The sequence below is a fragment of the Phalaenopsis equestris genome, unplaced genomic scaffold, assembly GCF_001263595.1.
Source record: "Phalaenopsis equestris unplaced genomic scaffold, ASM126359v1 Scaffold000002, whole genome shotgun sequence".
Classification (NCBI taxonomy): domain Eukaryota; kingdom Viridiplantae; phylum Streptophyta; class Magnoliopsida; order Asparagales; family Orchidaceae; genus Phalaenopsis; species Phalaenopsis equestris.
Genome location: NW_018164444.1, coordinates 74,643,557 through 74,654,644, shown reverse-complemented (window position 1 = coordinate 74,654,644; position 11,088 = coordinate 74,643,557). Strand labels below are relative to the sequence as shown.

Below are 11,088 nucleotides of genomic sequence, written 5' to 3'. Positions count from 1 at the left end.
CTTTCTTCTCAAGAACTCTCCAAAGGATATCTCTTGCAACCTTATCGTAAGCTTTTTCTAAATCAATAAAAATCAAATGTAGATCCTCCTTATTATCTTTGAACTTCTCCATCAAACATCTCAATAAATGTATAGCTTCCATAGTAGAACTACCTGACATAAATCCAAATTGATTATGAGAGAACTTTGTAACACGTCTTAACCTATGTTCAATTACCCTCTCCCATAATTTTAAAGTATGACACATCAATTTAATTCCTCTATAATTTCCACACTCTTGTGCATCCCCTTTATTCTTAAAAATAGGGACCAAAATACCCTTTCTCCACTCCTCAGGCATCTTTTTAGTTTTTAAAATAATATTAAAGAGTTGAGTAAGTCAAGAAACTCCCACATCTCCTAAAGGATTCCACACTTCAATTGGGATATCATCAGGTCCTACAGACTTTCCACCCTTGATTTTCTTTAAAATCTCCTCAACTTCATTTTATTATTATTAACGATACTAAGATCACTAAGGTCAATAATAATTTTAGAATCTTCATTAAAAATTTTATCAAAATAACTCACCCACCTATGTTGAATATCTTTTTCTAGGAAAAACACTTTTTTAATTTTCACCTTTAATACACTTTATTTGTGTTAAATCTTTACTTTTCTTTTCTCTTTGTTTAACTAGTTTAAACATATATTTTTCACCCCCATTGAGATCTAATATGTTACAAATATCACTAAAAACAGAATTTTTAGCGTCACAGATTGTTCTTTTAGCGTCACAGATTGTTATTGTTCTTTTAGACTCTCTGCGGATCGTTTGATATTTTTCTCAGTTCTTTAAGGTTTTACATTTAAACCAATTTTTATAAAATATGTTCTTATATTTTATCTTATCTTGCACATTATTATTCCATCACCAACTATTTTTATTTCTAGAAACTTTTTCTTTTGATTCTCCAAATACATCTTTTGCTATTTGTTTAATAGTATTTGTTAGTTTATCCCACATAGCATTCGCAACATCAAGAACATGCCATATTTTGAAATATAGAATTTTACTCATAAAAATAATTTTATTTGTGTTTTTTAAGTTCCTCATCTAATTCTACGATGACGAGTCCTAGCATTCTTTATTTTATAACTCTTCATCTTAAAATCTAGAATTAGTAATCGATATTGAGTACTTAAATCCTCACTTGGAATGATCTTACAATCTTCACAATCTTGACGATCTCTTCTTCTCATAAGGAAATAATCAATTTGTGTTTTATTAGATCTATTCTTATGAGTAATAAGATGCTCATCTCTTTTCTTGAATAAAGTATTAGAAATAACAAAATCATAGACAAAAGCAAAATTTAAAATGACTCTACCTTCTTTATTAATCACTCCAAAAATCTTCTACCACTCTACCGATATGTCTATTTAAATCTCCTTAAATCTCTATTTAAATCTCCTCCAACAAAAATTCTTTCTTCAAGATGTATCATTTGTATTAAATCTTCTAAGTCGTTCACGAATTTACGTATTAAGTCTTCTAAGTCATTCCAAAATTTACCTTTAGAGCCTATATCTAAACCTACTTAAGGAGCATAAGTACTTATAATATTAAAAATTTTAATATCAATAATAATCTTAAGGGTTATAGTTCTATCTTCAACTCTATTAATTTTTACAACATTATCTTTCAAAATTTTATCTATAATTACACTACATCATTTCTAGTGCTACCCTTACCAAAATACCAAAGTTTAAAACCTAAATTATCAATTTCCTTAGTCTTTTCTCCAACCCATTTAGTTTCTTGAATACATTAAATATTAATCTTTCAATACATCATAGTATCAACTAATTTCATTAATTTACCATTCAGAGTACCTATATTCCAAGATCCCATCCTAAGATTAGTTTCATTAGTTTCATAGACTAACTTCTTTACCAGTATTCATTCATAATGTGAGAACTTTTGCTTATTTGACACTACACCCGAGCACTAAGGAGACAGTGCAGCGGCACTTGCACACTTTTCACTGTATTCAGACCATATAGTGTGTCGCTTCCAGGGGACCCCCTAGCACTTACACAATGTTCAAAAGGATTCATGTCGAGATTTTATTCAACAAGTTTTACGCTGGTTGTCGACTACCTAACGCAACCCTCCACTTTTCAAATCCAAGCTTGGAACTGACATGACGGTGTATTTTAAAAAGGATTCATACTTCTCAAACAATAATCATTTTTAATTAATTATGCAAATTCCATAAGAAACATATTTTTATTGTTATAAATAAAATCTATGCAAGAAGATAAAGCCATAAGCAGAGGAAAAAACATATAAATAAACACAATGGCTAGAGGAAGGTTAGCTAATTTGATCAAGCACCAAAATCATTAAGTATTGATGTTGGAGTAAGCATGGGTCACAATTTCATACTCATAGTTGCCTAAGGTAAGTTAAGTCAACATACAAAGCACAAATCAAGTTCAATAGGTTGTAAGCCTTAAACTAGCTCAAGCTTCGCTAAAGTTAAAGTTTCCCAAAGCCGCAAGTCATCCAAAGTCAAAGCTCATTGAAACTGCCACTAAAATGTTCTAATTGCTTCAAGAATTCAACATATTGAGGTCATCAACTTAGCCGACAATTCATAACTCATTCAAAAACTCAAGCATCAATCAAGCAAACATATCAATAAAGGAACTCATTAAAAGAATTTGTTCTATAAAAATTACCAATCAGAAAGCTCATCTATTAGACAACTGTTAACATACCAGATTTGCACATTTCACAGCAAGGTTTTTGAAGCTTTTTTACATGAACTAGTTTATATTGCTTTATGATAATCATTTTTATAGTGCTGAATGTTATCCTATATTATAAATAGGGGTTAGAGGAGAAGCTTAACACATGCTCATGTCGCATTAATTATTTACTTAATAATCCAATAACTTGCTCATATCGCTTCCAAATCTAGACCTCTCTTTCTCACTTTTCTTTCTCTTTAGACTCGAATAATGTTTTTCAATATGATTTTGGTGTCATCCATGAACAAAGTTAAATCCAACATTTATACTGTTACAGCTGCGGAGGTCAACAAGCATCCTAATTCATTTTATGGAGAAACTATGTGCCTTTATTGAAAACAATTCTGATTGGGTAACATGTTCTCTGATTTTGAAAAAAAAAAACATTGATCTTTTTATCAAAAAGTTATAGAACTTTGTAAATTATAATAAGCACAGGTAAGTCATACTAATAAATAATGTTGATTCATATGAAATTACAAATAGCTATTAAAATAACTTCAGTCAAGGCTTTTGTTTTGATCCATTCTGATAAAATAACTAATCAACACCACAATAGATTTTCTTTAATTGCTTGATAGGGGAAAATAAGTAAGTAGATTCACTCCCCCAAACAATAAATGGTCGAGAGCTTGCTATAGAGTGAAACTTGTGAGAACACCAAAGTTGCATAAAAGTAAAATTTTGACATTGACTACATTTTCTAAGGAATTCTTTAGTATTTTTTAATAAAATTGGCCAAAAATAACTTTATTGCTACATTGTACTGGTGAGTGCCATTCCTATTGAATGACTTGCATATTCACAAAAATGAACATTCTTTAAGATATTAACCATCTCAGATTCTTATTCACATTAAAGGCTTGTTGAAATGATAGATTTTTTAAATAACTCAACGCCAAGAAGACAAACTTGAGTATCATTAATTTTAAACCTTCATTGATTATTAACTGTGGATAATTTTTTTATTGAGAGTAAGCATTCAAAGAAAAAGTCTGCCTAGCTAGAAGTGACTTGACCTTACAAGACATCTGCTACTTGATATTAAGATCAATGACTTTAATTGTTGGCATTTCACCAGGATTGACACATTTAGAAAACCAGTCAATGATTTGAATTTCTATTATGAGAATTTGTTCAATTCAAAAGTAATCAATTCTTTTTATTCTAGTATTGAATTTGGAGAGATATCTTTGCATTGATTATTCTCTAGCTTCATATTCCCTGTTAACCTGATTCACAAACAGCTACGAGATATTGCCAACTCCAAGATTGAAATGAAGTTTGATGATAAGGCTTCATACCCGAGTTAATTGTTGGTGACTTAAAAACATTATAAACCGATTCATTCAGAACAACTTAAATTCTAAAATTTTATTGTCTAGCACTTTTTATTTCTTAAAAGTGATAAAAGAATTGAGGATTAACGAACAAGTTAACCATGCCTTCAAACAAGAGTAAACTAGGTTCAGCAAATAGGAAACCTTAGCTAGTTTGTTCTTCGCTAAATTTGAAGTCACACAAACACAATTCATCCAAACATCGTATCTCATCAAAATCGTAAAGGTTAAAACTTCACTCACATCTAGGCTTAGCATATTGAAGTCATTAATTTGCTAGGACTATTCACATCTCAGTCAACGGAACTCTCCTATCAATAAAGGACACTTGCTTACCAAATAAAAGAACTTTCTAGGAGAATTTGTCCTCTAAAAATTCGCTAATTAGAGAGCTCATCTTTGACATTAAAAATGACAAACAAGGAAAACTTTTAAACAAATGTCAACCAACCAAATTTGTCCATTTCACAAGAGCTTTGCCAAGCACTTAATTGTAAACTTTTGTGTAAGTTTTTATTGTAGTTATTCATGTCGCATTGAACCTTTACATAAACCTCTAAATTTGAGGTCAGAACATGAACTCAGTACATGATCCTTAATACTGAATTCAATGAGATTATCAGAGCTTTTCTACCACGATCCTCTTTCCGTCTCTTCTTTTTTTTTGGGTAACACTATGCTCATACGAAAGGTATGGATGTTACCTATGGATAAATGTATATCCAACAACAAAAGATAGTGTCTTTGATGTATAATCCCAGTTCTGTTCTGACAATAGCAACATTGAAGTATGGCTCAACACGCGCGCGCACATTATCTTCCGTTGCTCTGTCTTTTAATGGCTAGCTTACTGTTGCAGCTGAAACAGAGTGCTACATGGAGCTCCAAGACTCCAATATATTTTTTCTACTCAGCTGAAACAGAGGGTTTTAAGTTCTTCAAAATCCTCTATATTTCCTTCTACTCAAGCTCATTACACAAACCAAGCCTAGTAATGAATCAAATAAATTCAAAGTAAAAAAAGTCGAAAGCCGCCGACCTATCTAAAGCAGGAACTAGTTTGCTACCCTAGATCATAGATAAACACTGCATGATAATCTACAATTGAACGGAAAGAATGGCGTATGTTCTAAACCTGAATGCATGCCAATTCACTACAGAATCAACGACCCAACATACATAAGAAAACCAAGAAAAAAGAGGATACAAGCCTCACCTCCAAACAGAAACCTAGGATTCTTATCAACAGCCGATGCTTCCCTACATCCATATAACCTCGGATCCGAAGAATTAGCAAGCCGGGTATCCTCTGACTCAGGCAGAAACCACAGTCCTAAGCTCGATCCTCCCACGGCTAAGATCCCGACAGCCGCTTTTGCAAACGCGGCAAGGCCACGCCCAGACGGCGCCGAATCTTCCACGCCAGCGGCCACCCCGGACACGCCTGAAATCCGCCGACATCCCAATCTGCCAAGCGAGCTCAAGCAGCGAGAAGATCGGAGAGTCATCGCCGTCGCGTTAGGTTGAGAGAGAGAGAGAGAGAGAGAGAGAGAGAGAGAGACGGGGGGAACGCGTTATAAAATGCGCGCACTGCGTTGGTTCCTCGCTTCCGCTCGAAAAGGTGGGCGCAAATGGGGGCAGTGGCCGGCAGTCCACCGTTTTGCTCTCCAGTCTGCTCGCTGACGTGGAGTTTGGGCCACGGATTTGGACACCGGCAGTAATGAATGATTCAAAGGCCAGTTCATTTAATAGTTTAATGCTATTTTTCATGAACTATGCCTAAAAGTCCTAATATAATTTATATTAAGTTTTACAAGATAAATATTTGAAATTAAAATTTGTTTCATTTAATTTTTTTTAAATTGATGTTTTTTTAGAATTTTGTTTGTTAATGTTAAAAAATATTCTAATTTTGGATATATTTTTTTATAATTAAGATCAAATAAGGTTGGACCGTGAATTCTTATAGATTATTTCAGATGGCGATGATGACAAGTTTCCTTATAGATATATCATAAGCACCAGTGTTATAGTCATGAGCACTACTGTTATAGTCATGACTATGACCTCCAGGTCCTCCCCAATCTAGTCCACTGCTCCACCAACGATGTCGTCGACTTACCACTCCTCATCACCTACCTTATCCAACCCATTACATTCATATTAATCTCAACTAATTATAATTTTCTCAAGAAAATTTTAAAAAAAACTAGATATTTTTATGATTTTTCAAATAAGTAAAGTTGGTTGAACCAGTCAGTGCTTGGAATTTGTGTAATATGTATTAGATTTTCCTATAATGCTGTCAGTTGAGATGTACACCTTAATTTCTCCGAGACTTAAAAAGAAGCAATGAGACTTCATATTACAAGTTAGGTTGGACTAAATATGCAAAACTCTTTAGTATTCTCTATTCCTTTTTAGATTACAATTTATTAAAAATTATATTATTTTATTTTCTGAGAAATTGGTTGTTAACCATGCAATTCCACTAATTTTCAATCAAAATTATTAGATCATTATTTTTTTAATATACACCCAACAAAAATATATTTAAATTAATTTCAAAGTTAATTCCAAAGATAAGCATAGAATTACAATTACACAAAATTATGCTAGCTCAAAGAATTATAACATAGTTATAAAATATTTTTACATATAACATTTTTCAAATACGAAAATTATTCCAAAGATACAAACAGGTGAATGAGAAAACACGTGAATAAGCTCTAAATATTGATTCCACACTTGGTCTCCTTTAATTGCACAAATTACACAACCTTCCTCTAACTCTCCCTCGCTTCGATCACTCTTGCGAATACACTATGTCCTCAAATACACTCCACTCTTAAGCCATTTAGTGGTAAACACATCTTTAACTCCTAATTCCAGCTCACTCACGTTCATGGGCATGTTCCACAATTATGCAACAACTGCATCTCAAGTTGTGGAGCTACAACACTACGATGTAGCGATGTGGCCTTGTTGACATAACACTATAGTGCTAAATAATTATGTTGTTGTTATGAGCTCTAAGTTTGTTGGCTTTAACTTCTTATGATGATGTTGTGGCACTAGGAATGTAGAATTATAATGCTTGTATGATGGTTCCTTAGTATTAAGAAGTGTCATTGAATTGTCAAGCCCTTATCTTGATTTTTGAAGTTTCAGGCTTCTGACACAATTTGTCTGGTGCTGCGGTGTTGCCTCTATTTTTGTTTGTTTCTCTCCAAATTATTGGCCTATTAATTTTCAGCCCAAGAATTAGATAAAATATCATAAAAATAAACTTACAATTATATAAACTTATTTCATTTATGTGTTGTATGAGAAACTCAATGTCATGCACTATATGAGAAATTTAATGTCAACATATATGCACTATACTTGCTAAGCTTACATTTATATGCAAAAGTGATTATTTCATCTCAAATATAAATTTTTTTTTAATTTCTAATTTTAATATGAAATAAATTACATTAGCATTAGAATATATCATATATGTAGGTATAAGTTTATTCTCCATCCTAAAGGATGATATCAAAACTATACCACATATCATAAGCTTAAAAATCTAGCTTTAAGGCTATACATTGAGATTTTTTCTCTTAATAATGACTCAAATTTGTTGCCCTACTTATATATATCATCATAAACACATTAATTTGAGATTTTTTTTGCATCTATATATGCTCATCTTAGTTATTATATTTATACTGTCTATCATGAACATGCCTTGCTAACATATCCCATAAAATATGATATTTAAATCTTATTATTATTAGCATTATTATTGAAACATTTAAATACTTATTTCATTTTTAACGAGCCGAACACGAACAAATGTTTGTTCGTTAGTGTTCGGCTCATTTTGGCTCGAAATACTACTAATCAATTATATATGTATCTTTGATGAGTAGTCTTTTTTAAAAAAATAGTTAACTACAAGGCTACAAAGATTTATAATCATTTAAAAATATTAATAATGAAAATATAATGAAAATTATTAAATTAGATTCAAATGAAGTTTTAAATCTTGCTCCAATCTATTTTATGGTTACGTGATTAGACTTGTCAAAATGACTCTTTGTTCATGAACAACTCGTATTCGGCTCGCTAAGCAAACGAGCTGAGCTCGAAATATAAACGAGCCGAACACGAGCTAAGCCTAGGCTCGCTCGTGTTCGGTTCGTTTACACCCCTATATCATCCTTCTTCTTTATTATTATTTTTTTTCTCCTCTCTCACAATTTTACATTTATACAAGGAATTTGTATATTCCTTAACAATTTAACATCAAAATTTAATATCTTTTTTACTCTTCAATATATACCAAATTGCTCTATACCTAACCCGAACAATCATATCGTCCAAATAGGTATTGATAGATAACTGCCAATAATTTATCTAAGAAAAAGTTACTTGATCTATGACATAATGGTACTAACATCTCCTTTGATTTATTGTTTGCTGAATATGAGTCTTGAGTGTGACTTGAAACTAAAAGATCATTTTTTTTTAAATTTAATTTTTAAAAGAGTTGAGAGTGACTAGAAACTAAAAGTCGAGAGCTTTTTCTGAAAGAAAGAGGAAGCCTATTTTTCAAAAAGGAACGGTTTTTTTTTCCTGTTAAGATGTGGTAGAGAGGTCGTAAGTCCCCTCATGTTCGAATCTCCCTCTGACCAGTTTGCCAGTAGTGAGGGCGGTCCTCAAATAGTTAGGAACATGAGGATGGATGGGAACTCCTATAATAGCCTCCGGTCATTCTTTAACTATATATATATATATATACCACAAGCCTTGGACTGTTGGTGGCGGGGTCACTGCAAGTCCTCTCAGTTCAAAGGATCGATCCCACCGCAGTGCGAGGGCTCTAAAATTTTAGGCAGATGACGCGGGCTCTTATCATGGAGCTAAAAAGCGCATGAGAAATCAATATTTGGGCGATATATACATACATACATATATATATATACATACATACATACATCTATATATATATATGTATGTATATGTATGTATATGTATGTATATATATATGTATGTATGTATATATAAATCTTTAAATTTTTAAATTTAGTTACTTTTTAGAATCACTCTTTGTGGGAGGAGGGCTTAGAATAATGATTGAAGGTTGCGAGTGGTAGAAGATGTGGTTTGAGTAAAGGTGGAATGTTTGAGGTTTTGTAGTGATTAAAACTTGCCACTTGTATAGCAAGAGCTGGTTTCGTCAAAGACCGCATGATGGGAAGTGAAAAATGTTTCCATTGGTCACATCAAGGCATCAGTAACCCTTGTGAAGTTGGGAGTGGTGGAAGATGTTGTTTGAGTAAAGGTGGAATATTTGAGGTTTTGTAGTGATTAAAGCTTACAACTTGTTATGGCAAGAGCTGGTTTCGTCAAAGACCGTATGACGGGAAGTGAAAAATGTTTCCATTGGTCACATCAAGGCATCAATAAACCTTGTGAAGTTGGGAGTGGTAGAAGATGTGGTTTGAGTAAAGGTGGAATATTTGAGGTTTAGTAGTGATTAAAGCTTGCAACTTGTTATGGCAAGAGATGGTTTCGTCAAAGACCGCATGATGGGAAGTGAAAAATGTTTCCATTGGTCACATCAAGGCATCAATAACCCTTGTGAAGTTCAAAGCAGCCAAGAAGTATATAGAATGGAGCTCTAAGGGAAAGTTTGTTGCTAAATTTTAAACTTCGATGTGGAAAAAGAGAACATCCAAAGACAAAGTTGTTTGGTTAGTTCTTTTTATACGGAGTTGATGAGGTAATTTCGTTTTTAGAGTAGTACCGAAAAGATAAGCAGCAGTTAACATATCATCAACCCAAATTTGGTGAGATAAGTGGCGCCCATCAACGAATATGTACAACAGTGTGATCAAATAAAATCCACCAACAATTGAAGTATACAGGGCATGAACTAGAAACATCCATGGGCTCAGTTCCCTCGAGTAGAATCCAAAGCCGACCGATAGACTACAGATGTTGATTAGCCAACAAGGGACGACTAATCAAAGATTCTATCGACCGACAGATAGCTTAAGTCAACTGGCTATTTGAACACAGCAGAGCCTGACAAGCGGCCTCTCGCGATCCAAAGATTACCGGTTGCAAGCGGCTGATATGCAGGAAGGACTGAGCTAAAGAATTATTTATTTATTTATCCATTTACACCTGTATTTAAATCTTGATTTATTTACTTTTTTGCTAAATTTTTCTGTAATGCCTCTAATAAGACAGGGGCAAGCAGGTAATTATACTTTTGTATTCTCCTTATTTTGCCTATAAATAGGAGGGTCGTTTATACAAAAAAGAGACAAATAAATCACTGATTAAAAACTCTAAAACCTTTAGCCTATCATGCACTTCATCTCTTTTTCTCTCTCTTTCTCTCTCCATGCTAGGCATTATTTATTCGGTATGATTCACAGAGCAAATTTGGGTTAAACAGAATAAAACATAAAATTTATACCATTGTCATGAAAAGATTAGTTAAGGCCTTATACAATAAAATGCACTCGAAAGGCTTTTGGACTTTGTAGTGATTTACGCAAAAGGGTTTTGTTTTGAGACAGTTGAAAGCATAGCTTGGTAGGGCTAACCAAGATGTCGATGACAAATGTTTGTTGGAAAGAGGCCGGAGGCAACTGCAAAGATGGAGAAAATTAGGGTATGTGTGGCAATTATAGCTGTTTGAAAAAGCAACTGTGAAGCTGCTGCAGAAAAAATAACTTTTTGAAAAGTTGTGATGGCTAATACAAGTTTATTTTATTTTCAAAAAGTCAAATCACAGCTTTTTGGTAGCCGCCCAATTTTAACAACTTAGGTTGAAAAAACAGTTTTCTACCATAAAAAAATTCAAAATATAGCAAGAAAGCAGTTCTCCGATTAGAACTGTGGTGGCAGTATGAAAAAATAAAGCGGATAGAAAGATGTCCCA

General features: G+C 33.0%; 1 protein-coding gene across 1 annotated transcript in view; it reads right to left on the bottom strand.

The window, feature by feature from the left end:
* LOC110017990 (calcium uptake protein, mitochondrial) overlaps positions 1-5,848 on the bottom strand; it is a 14,851-nt gene extending 9,003 nt beyond the window's left edge. The window contains exon 1 of the mRNA XM_020715191.1: positions 5,356-5,848. Within this exon, the coding sequence (XP_020570850.1) occupies positions 5,356-5,647 (292 nt within the window). The 5' untranslated portion in view covers positions 5,648-5,848. The remainder of the gene's footprint in view (positions 1-5,355) is intronic.
* Positions 5,849-11,088: the final 5,240 nt, after the last annotated feature.